Source organism: Schistocerca serialis, chromosome 6, assembly GCF_023864345.2.
Source record: "Schistocerca serialis cubense isolate TAMUIC-IGC-003099 chromosome 6, iqSchSeri2.2, whole genome shotgun sequence".
Classification (NCBI taxonomy): Eukaryota; Metazoa; Arthropoda; class Insecta; order Orthoptera; family Acrididae; genus Schistocerca; species Schistocerca serialis.
The window spans coordinates 559,672,606-559,699,744 of NC_064643.1; the positions used below are offsets into that span (position 1 = coordinate 559,672,606).

At 39.7% G+C, this 27,139-nt stretch overlaps 1 protein-coding gene across 1 annotated transcript in view; it reads right to left on the bottom strand.

Moving 5' to 3' along the window:
* The window catches only part of LOC126483659 (ras-related protein Rab-14), an 80,567-nt gene extending 59,180 nt beyond the window's left edge, over window positions 1-21,387 (bottom strand). The window contains exons 1-4 of the mRNA XM_050106719.1: window positions 21,023-21,387; window positions 20,642-20,755; window positions 8,935-9,061; window positions 8,737-8,854 (exon numbers count right to left, since the gene is read on the bottom strand). Of these exons, the coding sequence (XP_049962676.1) occupies window positions 8,737-8,854; window positions 8,935-9,061; window positions 20,642-20,747 (351 nt within the window). The 5' untranslated portion in view covers window positions 20,748-20,755; window positions 21,023-21,387. The remainder of the gene's footprint in view (window positions 1-8,736; window positions 8,855-8,934; window positions 9,062-20,641; window positions 20,756-21,022) is intronic.
* Between the last annotated feature and the right edge of the window lie 5,752 nt (window positions 21,388-27,139).

The following is a 27,139-nucleotide window of genomic DNA, read 5'->3' on the forward strand; positions in this document are numbered from 1 at the left end:
GGTCAAGCTGTTTAACGTTTCTGGCTAATAAAGGAAGAAGTAACCTCCTCCTCGCAAATCTTGCATATGCAGGGAGCAAAGAAGCACTTAGAGTTTATAACAAATGAGCTCAATATGCTAGCTGTGGCTTTTCTTAAGGATATTCTGAGATATTTAAATGCACTCAAAATAGAGTTACAAGGGAATGGGAAATTAACATGTGATCTGATCTTTTCGTCGTAAGCTGGATATTTTTGAAAAAGATATTGCAAGGCACGAATTTATTCATTTCCCAACAATTTGAGTATAAAAAAGAGAACTCTGAAGAAGACATTGCAGTGTTTGTAAGATTTCTGTCCGATCCAAGGGACGAATTTGCTACAAGATTTCAAGACTTTGCAGAAATTGGAAAGCTGTCTCAATTCCTAAAATTTCCTTATGAAGTTGATGCATCGGCAGAATGGACTGATGTGGTTGCTAAGTTGTTCAGCGTTTCAAAGTCTTCACTTCAAGTGGAGATAATAGACTTGCAAGAAGATATTTCTTTGCAAATGTATAAAACTATACCCACTGAAGAACTTTGGAGCAAACACGTTTCAGAAAAATATGAAAGTTGTAAGAAAGTAGCTATCAATCTGGCCACTATGTTTGGTTCGACATACATATATGCGAATCTTCATTCTCGAAAATGAATTTTTCGAAGAACACATATTGGTCAAGGTTGACGGACACCCACCTCGAAGACATACTTTGCATTTGCTGTACCCCTCGTACACCAAACTTTAAAGAACTGGCTCTAGACCATTGATGTAATTTCTCACACTGAATATATTACAACATTAACTGAGAACTACTTGTTTTACTTGGTTTACCCTTTTTTGGAAACTAACTCGACTTGAAAACAAAATAAAAACCAGTACCTTTTAATTATTAGTTTTTTTCTGGACCTCCATAAATTTTACACCGAATCCAGACCCCACTGAAAACTACTTGCCGAACGCTTGTTTAGGGAGTTGATCAATCAGTGCAGCTAATACATTCAGGGGTACTGCACCATCTGGAGAAAGACATACATTGCAGACAGTTATTTCCTGCATCATCCTTATTCTGACAGCCACAGCTTCAAATGGGGTTTGAAGGGGCACAGTTTCCCTAGAGACTGACTTTAGGGCATAAACACAAACTCCACCTAACATTCTATTATAGTTGCTATGGTTCCTGTAACATTCCTCATAGCCACGGAGGGCGGGGTCCGCATTACCAGGAACCAGGTTACCTGGAGGGCAATGCAGAAAGCAGGCAAACAGCCTAACAGCTGCCGTAGCTCAGCCTGGTGGTGGAAAAAACCGCTGCAATTCCACTGGAGGATGACAACATCGTGAAACTGGGAAGGCAGGGAACATTCAATGAGGCAGTTTACGCCTCGTGAGCACCTGCTGTCACTGACTTATTGCCTAAGCAGTCTATATCCACAGTGTCTGAGGGTCCAGCGAGATCTAGGTCCTCAGCAGACGCCAGAATCTCCACCTCATCCGCAGACAAAGAACTTGTTGGTAGCAGTGGTGTGGGTGTCACCCCAATTCCCTTTGTCCTTAGGGGTCTTTCTTTTTGGATTTCTCTCACTGCTTCTTGGGTTTCCCTGGCTGGGAGGCCTCCAGTGATTCAGTCTCCGGGACTGAGGATGAGCGTGAAGCCCTACGACCAGCTTCTTTTGGGCTCTTCATCCACTGGCGGGTGTCATCTTTCCCATTAGCAGAAACTTGGGAAGGGAGTGACCCAAGGGAGTCCTTCCCAGCGAGAGGAGCCAAAGAAGACTTACGCTTCTCCAGTGCAGACGTGGGGACTGATATCCCCAATGGTTTGGGGGGGGGGGGGGGGGGGGGAGGGAGGGGGGGAGTGTTGCTCCCAAAGTAGGTGGTGCAGGAGCAACAGGGAGGGATGTGCTCCCCACCATCAACGGGGCTGGTGTAGTCTTCCGGTTTTGAGAGGTGACTGGGGTTGGCGGAGCTGATAGGGCTAGCACTGTTGTAGCAGTAGCTTAAGATGATGTCATATGTACAGCATGTAGGAGTTCAAATTTCCTCTTAGCCTCAGTGTAGATCAGTCGGTCCAGGGTCTTTTACTCCACGATTTTCCTTTTTTTTCTGGAGAATCCTGCAGTCAGGCGTGCAAGGCGAATGGTGGTCTCTGCAGTTCACACAGATGGGAGGTGGGGCACATGGAGTATTGGAATGTGAGGGGAGCTCACAATGTCGAAATGTGACGCTGGAAGTACAGTGGGAAGACATACAGCCGAACTTCCAGCATTTAAAGCACCACATTGGGGAAGGGATATAGGGCTTTACATCACAGCAGTAGACCACCACATGACCTTCTTGGGTCATGTATCAGCCTTGAAGGGCAAGATGAAGGCGCCAGTGGCAACCTGATTATCCCTTAGACCCTAGTGGACACGCCGGAAGAAATGAAAACTACGCCGCTCTAAATTGGCGCGCAGCTCATTGTCAGATTGCAAAAGAAGGTCCCTGTGAAATGTGATACCCTGGACCATATTTAAGCTCTTTGTGCCATGATGGTTACAGAAACATCCCCTGCTTGTCACAAGCGAGTAACATTCATGACTGGGCAGAGGATGCTCTTTTGATCAAGACTGACAGAGATGTCATTTGGGACAAGGCTTCCACCTCCCCAAACTTGTACTCTAAATGCTCAACAAAAAACTGAAGCTTTATCGTCATGAAAGATTCCCCATCAGATCTCTAACATACAAGGTACCGGGGTGAATAAGAGCTGCTGCTGTCCTTAGCCTGACACTCCTACCATGGCGTGGCCAGGGAGAGGAATGGTTTGGGGTCATACTTCCATGCATTGAATTGAGCCCATGAACGCTTAAGAGACTGCTGGTGTTTGACCAGCAGCAAGAGATGACGTACTACTCTTCATCGCGTCTCATCCGCCCTGATGCCAGCCAGTCCAAATAGGGACCCTCCCCACGGGCGCCACCCAGCTGCAGTTGAGGCCACCTGGCAGGATGGCCACTGCCAGGAGTCCCGATGCCCCCAGACGATGGGCATCTACTCCTCGGCATATGTGGGGAATTAACGGCGCTGGCATCAGCACAGCGATCTCTGTGTGGTCAGGGGGCTACAACGAACAGGGTACAAGGCAGCCCCACCACAATGGACTGGCTACTGTGCTGGATATCAGGTACAACTAAGCAAACAAGTCAATTATCATGGTCAGTGTAGAGAATGATACTGCACATTTGATGGAAAAATACGCACCCAGGAGGGTGACCTTGCCCAAAAGTTGGAGAATGAGCAGAAGTGCAGATCCACGTCGACGAAGGACGCGGTATGTCTTAGCACACGGACACAATGCACCATGTAAGGTGCCCTTCCCCAATTTGCTCACTCCTTGGAAAAATTTTGAAAAATGGAGGTCAAACCTAACAGGGGACCATCATATAAAGGCCGAAACAAGTGAGACTCCTTTTAGTCCCCTCTTACGACAGGCAGGAAGACCTCTGACCTATTCTAGCCTCTGGACCCACAGGGGTGACGAGATGATATGAATATTTGCACACACATTTATCGTCACATCAATTAAAATACAAATTGTTTTAACATAGTAATGTAGTGAAAAATCACAATTTTCTATAAGACAATATAACAACTCTGAAGGTATAATATTTTTGTCAAATGTTAAATTTCACAGTAAAACATTCAGTGTTTGCGTTTCGTAGCTAAAACTTGAAATTTCAACATCTAAAACTTCCGACTTTTTCTTTAACCTTTTCAAGACACTTTTTTATTTCTGAGCTCTTATTTCTTGAACTAGGCCTACTGTTCTTTTATGATTGGCCATTTCATATTAATCAGATTTCTTCTTTTTTAAGGCTTCTACTCTTTTTGATGAAGCATTCTTCATAACTAGTATCACTGATTTTGTAATGACCACATTCAGTTGTTTCTCACTATTACGTAAATCACCTAACAATTTTATTGCATTGCAAACACTTCTCTTTGCAACAACTGTATCTTCTTCTAACTTTTCATTGAAAACTTTTATGTTCACAGAAAAGCCTCTTTTCATCTGTGTTCCCATGAAACACGCATAACAGCTTTTGCATGAACCTGACAAAGTCATGGTTCGCACTTTACAATAAATTCATCAGAAAGTCCTCCTTAGGATTGAGATATTTGGTTGGTTTTCAGAATATTCAAAAAATTTGAAGTCTTCTCTCTTCACACTGTCAGCTGTTGATAAAGTCACATTTTTTTGACACAAATTCTTTTATGGCAATTGTTACTAGAGAATTTCTCAAAAGCAGCTCCGCATTACTACAGGTGATAAAAATGAGCTATCGTTGACTAATTTCAAAAGACTCTTCTCAGCACTTATTTGATACAAACTGAAAAATTCCTGTGCACTTATTTCTGAAAATAAGGATAAATTTTTCTGTGTAGTTCTCGGTAGCAGCAGTGGCACCAAATCCAATTATCTACATAATGACATTTTTTACAACTACATGCATCGGTAATATCAATAGGACTGAGAAGCAATGCTATACATTAAACTGAAAAAAATCTTTGTACAAAAAGGGAAGAGAGAGTCATTTGGCCGTTACTTAAGTTTCATATGGTCTTTTCTGTACTTCAGCAACATACTACTTGAAATGCGGAATAAGTTTAAGTGCTCTCTTCATGACTTCAATATTTCCAATCCATCTCATAGAACAAAATTTGAGAGAAAACTTTGAAAACACAGTGGTATTTGAGAATGTTGCCCTTAATTAACAAAAATCCTTCATAAAGTACCAGATCATCCAAAGATCTTTGTGAACATTCCAACCACTTTTATTATGAGCAGTTTTCAAATCTACATTGACTACATGAAGTGAGCAACTGTCACAATAAAACATTTGTGGTTCATTACCTCCTTCACTGATTAGAAATGCTAACAAATTGTGCAACATCTTCAAGTTCACATTTGGTCCATCCATTGAAACTTTATATTTTTAGGCCCTGCTGGAAACATGACTGTAAATTAGAAAATGTGGCAGAATTCAAAAACATATATGTTAAATATCTTTTAGATACAGACTGATTTTGCTCATCCCAGAAACAATCCATGAAATCCATCTGCCCCTTTTGCACAACTGTGTTTAAACTCTCCATGAGTGATGCTGAGTTTCAGACAGTCACAACAAAAAGGCTACTAAGCACACAAGCTTTTGGCCAGAAGACCTCCTTCCAAAATAGACAACACACTCAAACGTAAGGTAACTGTCTCTGGCGGTCTGGTCAAGACAGCGAGCAACTGCGCATGGATGGGGTGGAAAGAACATAGGGCAGCTAGGTTTAGTCGGGAGATCAGAGGGCAGTAGGGTGGGGTGGAAAGGGAACTAAAAAGACTTGTTTTGCTTGTGGAATACAAGGCTGTGGAAGCTGGACCACCCAGTTGCTGAGCATGCTGCCCAACACAACATTCTTCATTTTAATGACTGCTTCACAGCCTATGCCATCTGTACCCCTCCTACCACCACCAACTGTTTTGAATCTCACAGGTGGGAACTCTCCCTGCAATATATCCTATGACTAGTAGCTCTCTTGGACTTAGCCTTTGTTAGTCATTTTCCTTCACCCACCTATCCCCTTCCTTGTCCCTACTTCACAGCCTCCAATTCCCCAAGAGCACTGACGGTCTTTATTTTTCTCCTTTTCTAAAAAGACGTAGAGAAACAGCTGAACTGACAATCCTCCAGGAACACAAGATGGCAGCCCAGTCATGAGCAGAGGTACAATCTGTATGTCATTTCCACTAGGAGTGTATACACCACATATAGCTCAACGAAGCCATGCCTCCAAATTTCTCCATCCACACCTGCCCAAACTGCAAGACCTGCACATATGGCCAATTAAGTCCAATACACGTAACAGACTTTTAAGGTGAATCTTTGCACATAATTTTTTATTAAATTGACTGCTGAATACAACAGTTTTGGGGATGGGTCTAACTTGCTACTCTCTTTTAGGACTATACATAACTGACACATAAAACAAAATTTATGGCCATCCACTCAGTTTCAGAACTTCATTACTTTCATGACCATCCATTCACTTCCATTATTTTTTCATGACTCATGACCTGTAGACACCCTGATACATGAGCAAGATAACGAACTCTGAAGATTCCATAAGAACTGGAACCCAGAATAGATGAATTATGTATTCTGTCTAACATTACTTCACATAGATTGTGGTTGGGTTTGGGACAGATAGCATCCCATCTTTCTAGGTTAGCGAGGACATGAAAGTACGTACTCTGTGTTTGTCACATTTATGTAAGCTATTGTCTGGGTTTCCCTTCTTATGGAACCTTTGGCATTCGTTGTCTTGCTCTTGTATGTTAATACATTTGTTATTCATTTTTTTTTATTTACACGTCAAGTTCTGTAGGATCAAATTGAGGAGCAAATCTCTAAGGTCATGTAACGTGTCAGTACATGAAATTACAACATAAAAGTAATAACAGATAAAAATAAAATGTTTACGACCCAGAAAAAAGTCAATCCATAAGTTTAAGTAAACACAGTCAACAATGCAACAAGAATCAGCTTAATTTTTTAAGGACCTCCTCAAGAGAATAGGAGTGACCCATTAGGAAACTAGTCAGTTTCGATTTGAAAGCGTGTGGATTACTGCTAAGATTTTTGAATTCGAGTGGGCAACTTGTTGAAAATGTATGCAGCAGTACATTGCACACCTTTCTGCACAAGAGTTAAGGAAGTACGATCCAAATGCAGATTTGATTTCTGCCGAGTATTAACTGAGTGAAAGCTGCTCATTCTTGGGAATAAACTCATAATGTTAACAAGAAATGGCAGTAAGGAATATACATATATTGAGAGGCCAGTGTTAAAATACCCAGACTCATGAACACGAGTCGACAAGAGGTTCGTTCATTGTTTTATTCTGCTGGATTTCCATGTGGATGTTTCCAAGTTCATTGTCCTGTAAGTGTATTTTATATATACAGGTGGCTATTGGTTATTCTGACAGACTTCTACATGGTTACTTTATAGGCTATTGCTGCATATAAATAGAGGATTTGCTGCACAAGATGTTCATCAATTAGCCATTGACACATGTCACTTTTACCCTGAGGGTACACATTGATAGTGGATATTACTAATGTTAGCAACACATTTTTACATCCAGTACCTTTCCTGGAATTGGCAGAAAAATTGGTGATTTGTTTTATTGTTACTTTGGAGATGTTGCATTTAGGATCTTTAAGTTACACAATTGCTATGCTAGTGTGGTCGTGGATCTTATGGATATAACTGGGTTGTTGTATAGTAATATCGATGGAGAATGTGTTTATAATTTTTTCTGATTTCAGTGCTATTTGTATCTCAAGTTGTAGATTGTGATTTACATTGTTTATGTACTAGAGGTCATTAGAATATATGTTGCCAATATGGTGGGTTTTCATTATCCAGTGAATTTGTTCATTAGGTTTTCATTGAATTTGTTTACTCTATCTGTTTGGTATTATGTTATTAGAATGTGTCATATTTTATTATTGGTTTCATTTTTATTATTGGTAGGTGTTCTGGTTAGGGATATACGTGACTGACTGCTTTGCTGGTGTAATTCTTTGTACATGTGGATTGCTCTCAGTTATGTTACATAATTGGAGTATGTGATTATTGGATTTTAAAAATTAGGCAATATAAATTACATGCTAAATTCTCTTTTGTGTGGATAACAATAGTATATTTTTACTATGTAATTTTATAATGTGATTTATCTGTTTTAGTTACATATTGTGATTTTTGTTGTCTGTGCCCTCATACTTCACTATCGTGCTACATAATTTCCATATACAGGGGTCTGAAGGTAACACTTTTGGGCAATGAAACTGGTAGCACGTTTTGAATGAATGACGTTGGATTACAGCTTTTTGTTTCAATTATGATTATTGAAGTAATTTCCTAGTCTGACTGAAAAAAAAACACAAAGGATCTATTACTTGTTCTCAGATGACAGACAAAGCTGTGAAGGGACTAGGTGGTGTTTGGTCCACAAAACGGCAATCCACCCTTGTGATTGTCAGAACTGCTCAAACTGGAACCTTTATGATGAGTAGTCTGCCTTAAACTTCCCATGAAGTCCAATATCTGGCCACTGTCCTGTCTGAACACCCCACAAAACTGGAATGTCCAACTCCACCCACTGGCCAAATGGACACCCACAATGACACCCCCTTCGAACTCTCGTGAGGTGCTGATAATGGTGTCTCTCACAAGTACGTGGCATCTCTGGGTCCTTCACAGTGAACATTCAATATCTTACACTGTTCACACTCCTTAAACACCCTATCACATCTAGTAAAGACACTGAACATGAACAACACTAATACACACTGGTTGTCCTACCTGTCAGAGAATTTCAACTATCATTTACATGCTCACTGAGTGTAATTTCAAACATATGTGCTCTAACATCTGACCATGTCTTCTGTGTGCTTCCCTTTTTTTCATTGTCAGGTAGTATATTTATGAGTCTTTGGAAAATAAACTCCTATACTACTAACAGTTGAACATTATTATCACTAAGGTTGTTAAGGCAGTTGCAATACACAGCATTTGCATGCATGCACTGAATAAGCCGAACATTAAATGAAGTTTTGATAGTTTAAGTGACTATAAGGAATGTAATAATATCTATTAAGAATATTTAAACCAACAGTGCTAGGATTCGTTAAGTTGCGAGTGTCCGTCAGCCAGCTGCTAAGATGGTTGTAAGTAGATCGCCGAGTTATGTCGTACACCATCAGAGCACCAGCTGCACCCCGGTAATACGACCTACAAACAAAATTTGTTTTTCACAGCAGTAGTCCTTTTCAAATTACTCCAGGTTGACCAACTACCACTGCAAAAATTACCTTGTCACAGCTCTGAAGCGCTCCTGACCCGCAGTGTCCCAGATCTGCAACTTTATCTTCTGGCCTGAAACCTCTATAATTCGGGTTCCAAATTCTACACCTATAGTGTGAGGGCAGTCTGCCATAACTGTAACAATTCAGAAATAGCTGTTTTACTCATTTGGTGGTAACATCTAACATATTTATTACACTAAGTTAATGTTAAGGGACAATCAATGAAAGCATACATGAAAACATCTCTTGCACATCATTATATTCTTTTTTGCATACTTCTAGCAACAACGGCCATAGTTTGAGAGCAGAAAGGTAAGAGTACTTACTACCTAATAACAGAATTACTATTTTTTTTCTTTAAATTGGGACCCTCAACGCAGTGCAAGTTTGCCAGCTACTCGTAGACATTTTCAAATACCTCAGCATTTACATGAAGTTTCCAAAAGCTTGGATAAGGATGGTAGAAATCAGAAACTTAGCTTTGAAATTTCTTCTTTTAGTATTTGTTTTGTGATGAACATGTTAATGATACTGGACAATCCTCAATGGAATAAAAATGTTAGAAGGAATACACGTGAACACTCACCATATAGTTGAGGTACTGAGGACAGATTTCTTCTGCAGTACATCTCAAATGCTTTAATTCTCTTCTGTTCCATTTTTCCCACAGCCCATGATCCACAACCATACAATGCTGTGCTTCAAATGTACATTCTCAGAAATTTCTTCCTCAAATTAAGGCCTACATCTCTTGATATCAAATTCTTTGTCCTTTATGGGTTATTTTGCTTCCAAGGCAGCAGAACTTCTTAACTTCGTGAAACCAATTTTAATGTCAAGGTTCTCACTATTCACATTTCTGCTACTTCTCACTGCTTTTGTCTTCTTCTGGTTTACTATCAATCCCTATTCAGTACACAACTATTCTTTCGATTCAACAGATTCTGTATTTCTTCTTAACTTCCATCCAACACATCAGTGAATTTCATCACTGATATCTTTTCATCTTTTATTTTCCTCATTGCTTCTTCGATGTACAGGTTGAACAGTGAGTGTGGAAGACTGTATCCCTTTTTTAATACAAGTAATTTGTTCTTCACCTTCCAGTTTCCTCTTGGTTCTTGTACATACTATATATTACTCGTCTTTCCCTATAGCTTACTCCTATCTTTATCAGAATCTCGCATGTTTTACACCATTTAAGACTTTTTCCAAGTCAATACAGCATATGAAGGCATCTATTTTTCTTCAGTCTTGCTTCCATTATCAAGCACAATATCAAGACTGCTTCTGTGATGCGTTTACCTTTCCTTAAGTCGAACTGATTGTTCTCTAACAGTTACTTAATTTTCTTTCCCAGCCTTTTGTGTATTATTCTTGTCAGCAACTTTGAACTACAAGCTGTTAAGTTGGCTGTGTGATAGTTCTCACACTTATCTGCTCTTGCTACCTTCCAAACTGAATGAATAATATTTTTCTGAAAGTCTGGTGGTGTGTTGCCAGTCTTGGACTGCACATATCAATTTGAATAGTTATTTCATTGCCATTTCCCACCAATCATTTTAAAAATTCAGATGGTATGTCATCCATTCCCCTGCTTTATTTGATTTCAAGTCTTCCAGAGCACTTTTAATCAAATTTTTCCTGCAGCCATTTGGCCTTTGCTGCCTTGCACTGGATCCCCTATGTCTTCCTTATCGACTTCAGTTTCTTCTTCTATCCAGTCATCCTAGACAAGTCCTCCCCCTCACAGCCCACTCAATGTACACTTTCCACATATCCATTGGCTTCTGAACTTAACAATGAAATTCTGATTGTGCTATTGATGTTACCATCCTTGCTTTTAACTTCACTGAAGGTGTTTTGACCTTTTCTATATGATGAGTCAGTCTTTCCGGCCATCTTTTCTTTCCGATTTAATCAAATTTTTCCTCCAGCCATTTGGCCTTTGCTGCCTTGCACTGCCTATGCATGTAATTCATAAGTAATTTATACTGCTGTTTTCCTGTCTTTCCCTCAATATTTAATACTTCCTCCTTTCTTCAATCAAGTATTTCTTCTGTTTCCCAAGGTTTTTTTGTAGTTATATTCCTTGTACATATGTCTGTCCAACTGATCGCCCTTTTTAGACATGCCTACTCCTCTGCAACTGAACTGCCTACTGAAATGTCCCTTAGCACAGCATCAACAACCTTAGTGAACTCCGAACCTGTCATCATTCCGCAGTACTTCAGTATCCCACACTGAATCTTCCAAACGATTATCTTAAATTTCAGTCTACTCTTCATTGGAGGAATCTGTCTGACCATGACATAATCCAGCTGGAATCACCAGATTTCTCCCAAGTACACCACCTCCTTCTATGATTCTTGAATAGAATATTCAATATTGCCATTTGAAATTTACTGCTGAACTGTTTATAGTCTTTCTACACTCATACCAGGTCTTAGCACCATCATCAATTTTATTTGAAATCTGAAGTAAAACAACAGTTAAACCTTCTCCATTAAGCAATAAAGAAATTTATAACAAAGATTGACATTTAGAAACTGAAAACCAGATAAAACAAATGAACAATTAGCCTTCCTAGCAGTAGTAGCGTGTCATGTCCATGCCACAATAAATACAATGAAGAGCCAAAGAAACTGGTACACCTGCCCAATATTGTATAGGATCCTCACGAGCACACACAAGTGCCACAACACAATGTGGCATGGACTTGACTAATGTCTGAAGTAGCACTGGAGTGCTGTCCACAAATCTGCAAGAGTACGACGAGGAGGAGATCTCTTCTGAAAAGTACATTGCAAGGCACCCCAGACATGCTCAATAATGTTCATGCCTGGAAAGATCGGTGGGCAGCTGAAGTGTTTAAACTCAGAAGAGTGTTCCTGGAGCCCCTCTGCAGCAATTCTGGATGTGTGGGGTGTCACATTGTCCTGCTGGACTTGCCCAAGTCCATTGGAATGCACAATGGACATGAATGGATGCAGGTGATCAGACAGGATGCTTATGTACTTGTCACCCATCTGAATCATATCTAGACTTATCACGGGTCCCACATCACTTCAACTACACACGCCCTACACCATTACAGAGCCTCCATCAGCTTGAACAGTCCCCTGCTGATATGCATTGTCCATTGATTCATGGAGTTGTCTCCATACCTGTACATAGCCATCCACTCTATAGAATTTGAATGAGACTCGTCCCACCTAGAAACACATTTCCAGTCATCAACAGTTGAATGTCTGTGTTGGTGGGCCCAGGCAAGGCATAAAGCTTTGTCGTGCAGTCATCAAGGGTAGACGACTGTGCCTTCAGCTCCAAAAGTCCATATTGATGATTTTTTGTTAAATGGTTCACACACTGACACTTGTTGATGGCGCAGCATTGAAATCTGCAGTAATTTGCGGAGGGGTTGCACTTCTGCCACACTGAATGACTCTCTTCAGTCATCGTTGGTCCCATCGTTGCATGATCTTTTACCAGCTGCAGCGATGATGGAGCTTTGATGTTTTACCGGATTCCTGATATTCACAGTACACTCATGAAATGGTCCTATGAGAAAATCCCAACTTCAGAGATGCTGTGTGCCAATGCTGGTGTGCCGAGTAACAGCACATTCAAGCTCACTTTCATCTTGATAACCTGCCATTGTAGCTGTAGTAACCAATCTAACAACTACACCAGGCACTTCTTATACAGGCATTGCTGACAGCAGTTCCATATTCTGCCTGTTTACACATCTCTCTTGAATATGCATACTTATACCAGTTTATTTGGCATTTCTCAGTGAATATCCTTTGTTATTTCCCTTTACGTATTTTCTAGCCTTCCTAATACATTGAGACTTCTGACATTACATGCTGCAACTTTTAGAACGTTACACCTTTGTTGGCCACTTTATCTTTTTCTCGTGGTCATCTTTCCTTGGCAGGCCCTTCCGAAGATCCGAATGGAGGACTAAGCCAGAATCTTTTTCCAATGGACGGATCATGATGACGATAGATCAGTATTTGAAAAAAATGATGGTTGTATGGCTTGGATAAGTCTTTAACTTTTGATGTCCCACAAGAATACAATCCGTATGGCTGAGGAGGGGGAATAAGGGTGTCATAAGGATGGACTCCTTCCATTACATGAATGCTTACCATTCAAATAGCACCTTTTATCTGCATTTGGAGCACAGGGAAAATTCTGTAAGATATTTTTGCGTACATTAGACGTACGAGACTGTACCTACTAATTCTACAAAAAGATCAGCATTGGAGATTATGTACTTATGCACGTGGAAGACCACCTCTCAGAAAAAGTATGCCAGAAAGTAAACATCTAAGCAATGGGTTGAAATTTGAGAGACGGAGTCAACACAAACTTCCACATAAAACCTACCAATACGTGACATCAGATTTGATCCATTATGTAATTGTGCTGTATGATAAATACTTGTAAACCATGCCAGAATCTAACACTAACATTACTTTTTGGAACAGGGTTGTGATGTCATGCTGAGCTCCATCAGCCAGAGGTTGGGTTGGGTTGGTTTGGGGGAAGAGATCAAACAGCGAAGTCATCAGTCTCAGCAGATTAGGGAAGGATGGGGAAGGAAGTCGGACGTGCCCTGTCAAAGGAACCATCCCTGCATTTGCCTGAAGCGATTTAGGGAAATCGTCTCCCATAAGTCCAACCCCTCGTCCAAGTCGTGGGAGATGGGCAACGGCACAAAGTAGGGGACTGCCTATAGGGGCGATGTACAGCGGGGACTTCTTGTGCCCCAGGACCGCTACGGTAGCTGGGAAGGCCCTATGGGAACCCTGAAACGTGACGGCTAACGGGGCTCTGGTGAAGCTGCGATAGGCCTAGCAAGCCAGTAGTGGACAAATCAACTGCTTTCAAAAAGGGAACATGCCTCGGATCACGGAACGGATTTACAGGAAACCGACCAAGCAATGGAAAAGGATTACGAGATGGTTTACGACTGGGCACCTTAAACGTAAGGACTCTAACTGGGAAGTTAGAAGAAATTGTAGAAATGATGGAAAGGAGGAAATTGGACATCTTGGGACTTGCTGAGACTAGGTGGAGAGGAGTTGGTGAAAAACCACTAAGTAAAGGATGTAAACTGTACTGGATAGGGAATGAGAGGGGAAGAAATGGAGTGGCAATAGTGGTCAGAGAGGGTCTGCAGGAGGAGGTGGAAGGTATCAATGATCGAATGATAAAAGCCAGAGTACGAGTGAAAGGAAAAAGCATTGAAATCATCCAAGCATAGGCCCCACAGGTGGGGTGTACAAAACAGGAGAAGGAGGAATTTGAAGATGACATGCAAAAGCAGCTAAATGGAGGTAATCAGATTATAATAGGGGACCTCAATGCACATGTTGGCACAGACAGGAAAGGATTCGAGGAGATAATGGGACCAGAGGGCTGGGGGAACCGAAATAGAGAAGGAAAATTGTTGCTGGAATTCTGCAAGAGGAATGGGCTGGCGATCGCAAATTCCTGGTACAAGAAGAGAAGTAGCTACAAAATAACTTGGTACAGTGGAGACTGGTCCCAAACTTCAGTAGTAGACTATGTACTAGTGGATAGGCAGATGATGAGCAGCCTCGCAGATGTTAAGGTCATTCCATCTGAGGCCTTAGACAGTGACCATCGGCTGTTGGTAGCCACCCTGAGAGAGAAAAAAGATAGGAGGGCAACAGACATACAGGAGAAAAGGTTGAAGACATGGATGCTGCAAGAGGATGAACGGAGGACCCAGTACCAGACACTGATCAGGAAGAAGCTGCCAAAGGAAGATCAGAGAACAGTGGAAGAAGAATGGGGAGATTTTAAGAGGGCTCTAGTTGAGGCAGCTGAGACTGTGTGTGGAAGAACTAGCACAAAAAGGAGAAGTAAGGAAACCCCATGGTGGAACAACATATGTAAAGAGGCAGTACTTCGAAAGAACAAAGCCTTCAGAGAATGGTTCCAGACCCGAACAGAGGAAGCTAGGGTAAAATATAAGGGAAGCAAGAAAGCGGCACAGACCATAGTAAGGGCGGAGAAGAAGAAGTGGATGGAAAAATGGACAAGAATGTTAGAAGAGGACAGTGAAGGGAACAAAAAAGTACTTTACACCATGGTAAGAAATAAGAGGAACGACAGAAGCGAGTGCCTGAGGATCATGGATAATAATGGAAGAGTTGTGGAGGAAACGCATGAGCTCAAAAAGATTTGGAAGGAGTACTTTGAAGATCTGTTGAATGCCGTCAAGCGGGTAACTAACAGCGATGGAGAACCTAAGGCAGCAGACGATTATAATAGTGGGGAAATTGATGATCTAACTTGGAATGAAGTGGAAGAAGCCATAAACAGGATGAAAGGGGGCAAGGCACCAGGTTGGGACGAAGTAACAGTGGATATGATACGAGCAGCAAGAGAAGTAGGAACCCAGTGGCTATACAGAAGGGTGGTGTGGAAGGAGAACAGAATTCCTGAGGATTGGAAGAAAGGAATTATAGTCCCGATCTTCAAGAAAGGGGATAAAAAGAGATGTGAGAACTACAGAGGAATCACCCTGCTATGCCACTGTGGAAAAATCTATGAAAAGATCCTGGAGAAGAGAATAAGAAGCAGTATTGAAAGTAGACTGCAAGAGGAGCAGTATGGTTTCAGACCGGGAAGATCAACAACGGACCTCATATTTGTGGTAAGGCAACTGCAGGAAAGGCACTACGAGTACGGGAAGGACTTAATCATGGCCTTTTTAGATATTGAGAAGGCGTATGACAGTATCTATAGGGACAAGCTCTGGGATGTGCTGAACGCAAAAGGGATAGATGAAGAGATAACACGAAAAGTCAGAAAAATGTATGAGGGAAGTGAGAGTTGTGTGAAAGTGGGGAGGGAACATACTGCATGGTTCAAGCTGGAAAATGGGCTGCGACAGGGAAGTGCACTTTCGCCTTTATTGTTTATTATTGTTATGGATGAAATCCTACAGCAAGTATCAGATGCAATTGGAGATCATAAAATGAAAGCAGTGCTTTTTGCCGATGACCTGATGTTATGGGGAAATTGCGAGAAGGAGGTGCAAGAGCAGTTAGATGTATGGGAGGCAACGGCAGCACAATATGGAATGCATTTCTCTGCAAAGAAAAGTGATATAATTGTCACAAAAAGGAAGAAGAATAGGCCAAATGTGGATATAACTTGTGGAGGGGAAAAACTACAAGTTGTAGAGAACTTCAAGTACCTGGGAAGCATGATTGAAAGTAAGGGGGGAAACGCAATGGAAATAAATGAAAGGTGCAGAAAAGCAGGGCAGTTCTTCAAATGCATTAGGGGGCTTATTTGGAGCAAGGAGGTGCCACAGAAATCCAAGGGAATTATATACCGAACCTACTTTGTCCCCATATTGGCATACGGAAGTGAGACATGGGTAATGCACAAAAGCGGCAAAAGTAGAATACAAGCTAGTGAAATGAAGTTCCAGAGGAGCAAGTTGAGTGTAACAAGACGAGACAGATTGCGAAATGTGTATGTGAGGGAAAGACTAAAGGAGGAACCAGTACAGGACAGGATAGAAAAATCAAGACTGCAGTGGTATGGACACATGAAGAGAATGGATGAGGGAAGAATTCCAAAGAGGATGTTTGATCTGCAACTGGAGGGGAAGAGGCCCAGGGGAAGACCAAGAGATAGATGGGTGAAGGGAGTGAAGGAATGTGTGACGAGAAGAGGAGAGAACTGGACAAAGGTGGAAGAGGGGGAATGGTGGAAAGACAGAACACGATGGAGAGGCTTGTGTTCCCGACAGACCCAGCCAGTGGCTGGAAACTGTCCAAGATGATGATGATGATTTAGGGAAATCATGGAAAACCTAAATCAGGATGGCCAGACACAGGATTGAACTGCCATCCTCTCTAATGCGAGTCCGGTATGCTAACCGCTGCGCCACATTGCTCTGGCTAGATGTCTAGGTTACGCTTATAAAAAGTTTGTATGTTGAGTTGGCAAAGTGAACAAATGTAACATCAGAAAAATAATTTTTATGCTACATATTTTCAGCATATTGAAGCTTGACAAAGGGTTTGTATACCGCATTTTGATGTCGGCTTGAAAAAAGCAGCATCAGTGGGTACAATATTTATATTTCACAATACTCAGGGAGCTTAAACAGGAATTATTAGAAGGGATGGACACCTAGTTTAACATATTTACATAACTAGTGTTTAGAACATGTGAGATGACACTGCAACATGGTTTTCAGATTGCGACTTCACTGTGAGGCCAAGTGCTGCACAGAAGAATTAGATGGGAAATTACTTATTGGGTAGATTGGCACAAACTGGAAGAGGCCTGTATTCATTACCTGATGACAACAGGCAAACATGCACACTGCACAATCCCAAGACAGTTTCAGAAGTACCTCACCGCAGGCAAAATTGCAGTTTCAAACAAGCTCAATCTTAAAAAAAATTACCTGAAATAATTTTTTATAGACACTGAAGCATAAAATAAACACACTGAAATTATATGTATACTGACACACACACACACACACACACACACACACACACACACACACACACACACACACACACAGTCTACTCCACAATATTTGACTGTGGCTAATAATGATTGTTCAATGAACACAAAAGATGGCAAAATTTATACAGCTGAAGTTCAGAAAGAAATGATCAGTTTGGCTTAAAAAAATATTTCAGAAAAATAATTTACACTAATGCTTTAATGCCAAGAGTCACGAATTCGCCTCATACCAAAGCTATGCTAATACTTCGAAGGTTATCTGTTTTTGAGTGCCAGTGCTGGTAGCTGTTAATTCTGCACGAAGCTACTTATGCTTCTGACAAGTGCTGCAATCTCCTGAGTGTTTCAGGTACCTCCAAGATGTCATGTTTTTAAATTTATCTTTCATCTAGAAATTTATGTTGGTATTAATGGGCAGCAAAATTTTTTTGCCCTCCTACTACTTCTGTCTGTGGTGAACATCTTCGTATCTGTTTAAACCATATCCTATTACAATAAAGATAGATTGACATCAACTGATACAAACAAAATCAGCTAGACTTCATCAAATAACTAACAATGTAGTACGAACTAGGCCGCAGTGACGGCATTCATGTAAAAGGCACTACTGTAAATAACAGACAATGGCACCATTCACATGATGACTTAGCACTGTGGCACAGTTTGAACCATACTTTTGGTTATGCTCAATAATATGTAGCCAATTATACTGCATCTCTCGAAGATGCCACTCTAGCTTTATTGTATTAGGACATGTTTTAAACATATCTGTTACACTGTCTTACTGAGCGAAAACTACAGTGAGGATAAATATGTTTTCATCACAGACTGAAATAAAAAATTCTACATGTCCTAGATAACTTTTTTCCTTATGATTGTCACATCATCTGAGATACAAACTTCATGATACTCTCCTTATTGACAGTATTACTGATTCTGTATCAATTTTTGTTGAGCTCATGGTGGAACAACAACCATATTTCTGTTTGTATGCACAAGCCTCCTTTAGATAATTGCCTCAAAAATGTAACCTGTGAACTGGCAGCATTCTACCATGAGTAGGAAAGTATGTTGGAAGCTTAAAAAATAAATATAACATTTGCAGGGGCATAAGAAAAACAGGCCATGCCAGCCCCCACATACTGTGATAATCTATTGTCCCTTATCTTTAATCCACACAATACAAATTTGTGTGCTAACATTTTAGAGACCTTTTCCCTATATTCCAGCAATCTATGGGTATGTTCTATTCTGTTCCATATAGCAAATTACAAAGGGTAAATTGCCTTACATAATTCACTACACTGAAAATTAATTACAGTTTATGAATTAATGTAGTTGACTTTATCAACAACCAAGTGGGATTTCCATACCCTGTAGGGTTTAAAAAAAAATACGTGAATTAAACAGTAACATTTAAGAGGCAATTGTGATGAACTAGTGCCCTTGTGGCAACCGTTTCAAATATTTTTTGTCACAATACATACAATATTTAAAGAGTAATGGGCATATTCACAGATAATTTTTGTTCGAACATCTAAAAGCTACCTTATGGAAATACAATAGGCCTATAACTTATTTAGGAAAGAAGTTACCAAATGTGACATGATAATTTAACTCCCCTTGAATCAAATTTTGCACACATTTGTCACATCTGTTCTGGCATTATTTTAACATTTCAACAAACTAACACACAATCAAATGTAACAGTTGGTACCTGCAATGGTTTTGCTTGTACGTTACAGTTATGACGTTTGTTCATACTGAGTGGTTGTTTAAAATCATGCTACATGTTAAATCTATACAAGTCTGCTAGAGATGTTTTAGTGTATTGGACAGTCATTCCACTTTACATGTTGTTAATAGCTATCAAGGTGACAGACGTGTAGCATAAGAGATCTAGGTTTGGCTGCACTTTGTGAAGCTAATGGCTGTGTTGATACTCTTCTTCTCACACATAATGTTTTCCACAATTATGCCTTTGTTCCCCTGTTTTCACTGTTGTCTGATACTTTCACATTGTAGTATGTTTCAAGTTAACAACAAGATCATCCTCAGCCCAAAAAACCTGAATGCCGGTACTTTGTCAGTTCTTGTTTTGATAATGTTTTTGAGTTGTTAGTGATGTCTTACAGGGATTGTTTCTTGAGGATACGACCTCTCTCATGGTGGTAATGGTAATTTTCATTTTCCCAACTATAGGTACTTAAGGCAGTGCTTGGCAGTTCACTACTTCTGTGGTGTGCATTCAGTTCTACCACAAGTGATTAACAGCTTAAGACGTTTTCTGAATGTTAGAGCTGGCCTTAACAATCAAAGCTGTACAAAAATACATCTCAGACAATTGCATCATACATATTTATGTAATTATAACTAGTGTAATATTCAATTTAAGTTCATAACCAGATTAAAGTCAATGAATATCACAATTGAAGATGAACATAATGTCATCCACATAGGCATGACTGTATGGCTAGATAATGTGGTTGTGGCATTTAAAATTTAGTCCAACTATCTGTAATAGTTAAGGAAAATTAAATGGAAGACCTAAATGACTACTAGACTGCAGCCCACTCCTCTCAAGTACACCAGCAAAACAGTCTTAACTATTGAACAACCTTGTACAAATATGGTAATCTTATCTCCTATGTAATATTTGCTTATTTTGTTCAGTATATGTACAGCAACACTGCACTACATATCAGCAGCAACACTCTTGTGTAATGAAAATTGAAATGTTTCTTCACACACAAAGGAATCATTTTACGAAAAGAAATCCCTCAACTACGTATGTTTATAGAAATCTAACTACTACTAAAACAATTTTACAACTAGACCTACAATAATAAAAGCGTAATCTTTCCCACGAAATATTACTGCATACATAACGTCAAGGCAAAAAAATGGCTCTGGGCACTATGGGACTTAACATCTATAGTCATCAGTCCCCTAGAACTTAGAACTACTTAAACCTAACTAACCTAAGGACATCACACACAACCATGCCCGAGGCAGGATTCGAACATGCGACCTTAGCAGTCGCGCGGTTCCGGACTGAGCGCCTAACGTCAAGGCAAACTATCGTACTGAGTGCATGTTCTGGCAATAGACTGACATATTTAATAATATAATACAATTAGTTAACAATACTATAAAAGTAGTTAATACTTACATTTCTTCTCGGTGAACTGGTGCAGGAGGCATGACTTGCCCACTCCCATGTCACCAATTATTATATATTTAAAAATGTAGGAGTAGTTGTACGGACCTGCTGACATTCTGACTACTGAAAAATGAGAACACGCAAAGAAATATTACGTTAATCCTAACTTACATATCGCCACTTCCGCGCAACGTACTATAACTCTAAAACAGCAGTTAAAGACAGCTGTCACTGCAGAAAACAAAACAAACTTTCAACTATGATAGTCACATAAAACTTTGATAACTTCCAAATGTCAGGTAACATTACACATACAATTAAACTATTTGTAGGTAATATGACGTACGTAACTACACTTTCCCATGAACAATATGATAATCAGATAGTTACCTTTTTTCAATATGACGCTGTTCGTTAGTAAGGCCTGTTTCGTTGCTTAGATACTACACTTAACACTAACGTAAAAGTCTTTGTTCCAGTAAGTTTCTTTCCAGTCCTTGACAGTGGAAATGATTAGACCTACCAAAATATGGCCGAGGTTGTCATGCAACTTCAAGACGAATCGTATAAAGACCTTTCCACTCAAAACACAAAGTACTGGTTTCACACGTATCAAAAAGTTCAAAAATTATTTGGAAATATCGAGAAGGAAAAGAAATGCACACTAATGTAAATTTTATTCCTTGTAATTCATTACGATTCACTAGCATTAACACCTACAGCCATCAGAGATGTTACTGGTGAACAAGCAAAGATGATAACGGGTTGTGCAGCGGTAATTTACCGGTTGATTCATGAGTTCTAGTGATGCAAAATACTTAGTTTAAACTGTAATTTTAGTATGTTGTAGATGGTTATATAGAGTTCACATCAACACGCCCCATACTCTAAATTTCAGTGTATCATAGAATTCATTGAAATGTTAAGGGGTTTAGTAGAGGAATGATTCCCCGAACAAAGACTCTAGTTTATCCCCTTTCACGGAAAGCAGTGTCAAAACGTGCTCTTTTGGCTTCAAATGCTATCGTCGAAATTATTAAGATAATAATCGATCATAAATCATTTTACAAGAAAAAAATAGTTTTGGCTTTTACAAACCATATACTATCAAATACAACATTAGTAGGCCTATGTCAAACCAGTGGTATCTACTTACGACTTTTTGAAGTAAAATTTAGGAACAAAAAATTTTCTTGTCGTCAACACAACACCTAATGTTGTTATTTCATTCAGATCTAAGATGAGAAGCAAAAACAGTACGTTCGTTGTGTACACAGTGTGACCAGTAAGGTTTTTACTCACAAAGTGTTTACTTATAATTCTACAAATAAGAATACCTCTTGCGCTATGTAATGTCTAACTTTGCTGCAGATTAATAGCCACAACATCCTATCAGCAGGAATAAACGAAACAAGTATTTGCTTTTTTTCCAACTAGTTCACAACAAGGTATGTTTACTACAATGATACATTGTTATGGTAACCATAACAAGCAGAGCATGTCTACATAAAACCGAAGAGAATTGCGATAAATGCAAACTATAGTCTGACGATAACCGTTTCTTCTATTGGTTCAGGTGACAGAGAGGTTTATCGAAAAAATACCTAATGTGAATAAATCAAATGTTGTACCACACACCACAGGAAACAATTCATGGGAAATTTCTCACTGTTAACTCTTCAGAATAGAGTAACCATACATATAATATAGAATGCACGATTTTTCAAGGATATTGCTAGACTAAAGTTGGGAGGAAGTGTAAGCAGAATATGCTGGTTCCAAAGTTGGATATTGTCAACTGCTCATTTCAAGTAGGAATATTTCCTGATCAACCTAAATTAATTAAAGTACGGTAGTACATATATATATAAAGGGAATAGATGATGCTACTGATAATTGCAAACAAGTATCCTTAGCATGAGTCTTCTCCAAAACATTAGAAACGCTCATGCTCAACAGACTAACTGCTTACCTGGAAAAGCATAATATACTAACTCCAGCACAGCACGAATACCAAAAAGGGAAATCAACAGAAACAGCAATTGAATAATTAACAGAATTTATTATGTAGGCCTTGGACAACCGGCTGATAATGTCTGGGGTTTTTCTTGACTTATCCAAGGAGTTGATACAATTAATCATACAGTCCTGGTAAATGAACTAGATAATACTGGTATTTGCAGACAAGCAGCAGACTGTACAACATCACATCTCAGTAACAGGAGGCAATATATAACCATTAACAACTTAAATAGATCAGAAGTTAGAAGCATTATGTATTGTGTACCTCAAGGATGTGTTATGGCAGCTATCCTCTTCAGTTTATTTGTAAATAAGGTACAAAGATATGAAATGAATATAAGATACTGTATGCAGATGACATGACTGTGCTAAATTTTTCCAACAATTTTGAAGCACTAGAGAAAAACACTGTCATTTAATTCAATAACCACAGTGGCTCATGGACAATGAGTTAATTTTTAATCTAAAATACACTATGTACTTGGTTTTCAACATTAAACAGATGGAAGAACTTACAGATGTTTTTCTATGTGAAAAAGAACTGAAAGAAGTAATTTCTGTTAAGTTTTTGGGAACAATAGACAGTGAGCAAAATTGGAAGCAGCAGATAAATACTGAACCAACAGGCTAAGCTCAGTGATATTTGTAATGAAACAACTGGCTTAGTATTCACATGAAGACCTCTTGTGCACTGTCTATCATGTACTTTTTGAACTATACATGCTATACAGAATCACACTATGGGAGAACTCAACTACCACAGGAATAAAACAGTATTAGTACTATAGAAGAAAGCCATTTCAATTATACTGGATAAGAAGCAAAAAGAATTTTGTAGAATCTGTTTCAAAGATCTTAATACCTTGATGTTTCCTTCACTGTATACAGGGTGGAGAAATATTGTGTCAAGAAATTTTAACCCTGGGTAGCTGATGCCAGTAGGAACCAAAATTACTAATGTTGTGTAGGTCAACAATACACCATTTTTCAAGCACGAAAACTTGGCACCACGTACTCGGATTGGCTGTGGGATTGCCCTGCTGCCTTTTGCTGGTTGACGGACAGTGCTATGGTTGTCAGCTTACACATACAAATGTCCCTCGTCCTGTCACTGCCCCAACGTGATACGCACACGTGTCAAATAGGTCTTGCTGTTTGTCTCCACCTCACATCAGAGGCACTCACATGTAAGCTTCGCTTAGGAGCACACACACGTCACCTGCGATGTAGTTATACAGTAAGTATGGCGGCACAGTATTTGTTTGAAGAACAACGAGATATGGTTTTTGTTTATGGATTAGCCGATGGTAATGCGCGTGAAGCTCGACGCTTGTATCAGGAATGGTACTCAGCAAGGCGCCACCCACATCCGCAAACGTTTATAGCAGTTTACTGGTGACTTGACGAAACAGGCTCTTTAGCGGGATATCATGGTGATGCTGGAAGACCTCGAACATGATGGAGTGCAGCATTTGAAGAGAGTGTTCTCGAGCGCTTTGAGGAAGCACCTATGACAAGTACTCAAGTGGTTGGACATGACATGGAGATCACTCATCTGTTAGTCTGGGAGGTTTTGAAGGATGACAACCAGCATCCATTTAGTTTCCTCACATTGCACACATCCACGGACACCAGGAACGATTTTCGCTCAAGATTTGGGCAGGCATCGTGAGTGACAATCTATTTGGGCTGGTACATCTACCTTACCAGGGCAAATTACCTTCACTTTTTGCAAGAAGCTCTATCTGGCCTGCTGGAATATGTCCCTGTGGACATATGACTATGTATGTGGTTGCAGCATGATAGGGTGCCCGCACATAAAAGTCGTGTTGTGCGTGGATATTTAAATGAACTCTTTGATGGCCAGGTAATTGGCAGAGGTGATCATAGGACATGGCCCCCGTGATCACCAGACCTCATGCCACTGGACTTTTTCCTGTGGGGTTCTTCAAGGTTCTAGTTCACCCACCCAGATGCGAACCACCTAGAAACAAAGAGGAATTAATGGATCACACTCAACATGCCGCAAATCACATCACGGCAATGCCAGAAATCTTTGAAAGAATTTGGTAAAACACCATTCGGCGTTACCAAGCTTGTGTCGAGTCAGAGGGTCGCCAGTTCAAGCCCCATCATTAAGTAAACAATGTCCTAGCTACAAAAAAGGCCCTTTCCAGGGCTGACACTATTTGTAAAAGACTTCCTGTATGCGAACTAACAGCTGTTGATGGGTTTGTTCCTGGTACATCTTATCATGAAACTACAATGGATGTGTCAGGACCCCTATGGATTCGCCCCCAGGCCCCCAAAGTGGAAGGCTGGCGTGCTACCATCAAGCATGTGGGGCACTTTGGATACATCGCGATCTCCAGCAGGAAAAGCATATACAGTGATGCGTTTTCCAGACCAGGCAACAGAGCAATTCCATGGCCAACCGGAGCACATGGCGCCAAGTTTCCATAGTTTAAAAATTGTGGATTGTCGACGTAGACAACATTAGTAATTTTGGTTCCTAGTGGCAGCAGCTATCCAGGGTTAAGTTGTTGTGATACAATTTGTCTCCACCCTGTATATAAAACAACATTGCGACTGCATTAAGAGATGCCACACAACTGGAAACCAGTGAGACTGTTTATCTTCAAAACACAAATAACATAAAATAATCACAGTACATTTCACACAGACTTTAAATTTTTGAATAAGGACCTAAATACACTGGTACAAAATTAATAAAACCATTGCCAAGGGATTTATGAGACCTCAAAACTGAGTAGATGTTCCCTGCATCTCTAAAAACGTTTTTAATAGAAGGAGAATTATACAGTGTGGCTGAATACATGATCAGACACTGAGAAAAAGTTCATACTGTGAATTGTAAATGTTACAATATGAAGAGAAACTAGAGTTACTAATTAGTGTATGGAACTAAACTAGAATTAAAACTATTCATGTACAATATAAGTTCCAGAAAAATTGTATTTTTAACTCTAGTGTAAATTATTGAGCATTATATACATACTATACAAGCTATTGTATGTTTTTATTGTGTAACCTATTATATGTATATTGTCTGGATGTAACTGAAATGACATTTCTGTATTACAAGTACATACCTGTATGATACGAAATTTATGGGGCCAATAAAAATCAGAAAAACACCACTAAAAATAAATGTTGCCCTGAGATTTCCAAAAGTTCCCATATAGTAGAAATGTTGAATACAAGCATGTGAGTAACAGCAGGTGTTTGAAAGTCCTCACACACCTTTAAATACAGAAGTTCTCAAAATAGAACCATGGTGACCCAGAATTCATAGACTGTTATCAACTTCGCAAAAAGATCTACATGAGGATAGTGTATTTTGTAAACAAAAAGTCTTCAAGTGACAAAATACTATTTAATGTTTAACATAAAAATAAAGCAATGTGGGTGATTGTAAAATAGGGAACAGAGAAAAACAAATGGAAACATAACAACATGCACCTTGATATGAACTGAATAATAAATGATCTACAGAAAATAACAAATTTTCTGAATGAATGTTTTCCAGTCCTGAAGAAAATTTGCAACAGAAATTGTCATAAACAGATGTAGCTTCTGTAAAAGGAATTACACATATGCCACAAGCAAAGTACAAATAATATTGTTATCTCCCACAGAGCTTGAAGTAACGAAAAGTGTATAAATACAAGAAACTGGAAGTCAGTAAGCACAGATGAAGTGCAATTCTGTGTACTAAAAGTATTTTAACTAACGTATTATCCCTTCAACTCAGGTAGCTTTTCAGAGTGTCTAAAATAAGATAAAATTGTATCTACACTAAAGACTGGTATTCCAGAAGATTTGGAAAATTACAGATCTGTCTCTCTACAGTTAACATTATCAAAAAATAAAGAATCACTAATGAATTACATGAGTGAATGTAACATATTTAGTGATGTATAGTTTGTTTACCAAAATACGAGGGCTATCCACAAAGTACATTACGTTTTGGAATTAAAAATAAATAAAGTATTGGAAATTTTTTTTATTATATACAGATGAAAGCCACACTTCAATACTACTTTTCTACATAGTTGACATTTAAATTAAGGCACTTATCGTAGGGATGGACGAGCTTGGAAATTCCTTCGCCGTAAAATTCGGCCGCCTGTGCCTTCAACCACATGGTTACCTCTTCTTGAAGCTGTGAGTCGTCATCAAAACGCTGCATAGCCAACCACTTCTTCATTGCTGGGAATAAGTGGAAGTCGCTCGGTGCCAGGTCGGGACTGTACGGCGGATGAGGAAACAACTCCCACTTAAAAGATTCGAGAACTTCACGAGTGGCATTTGCCGTGTGGACCCGGGCGTTGTCGTGAATCAGCAAGATCTTTGAGCCTAACTTTCCCCTGCGCTTGTTTTGTATTGCTCTTCTGAGGTTGTGCAGAGTTTGGCAATACATTTGAGAGTTTATTGTAGTGCCTCTTTCCAGGAAATCCACAA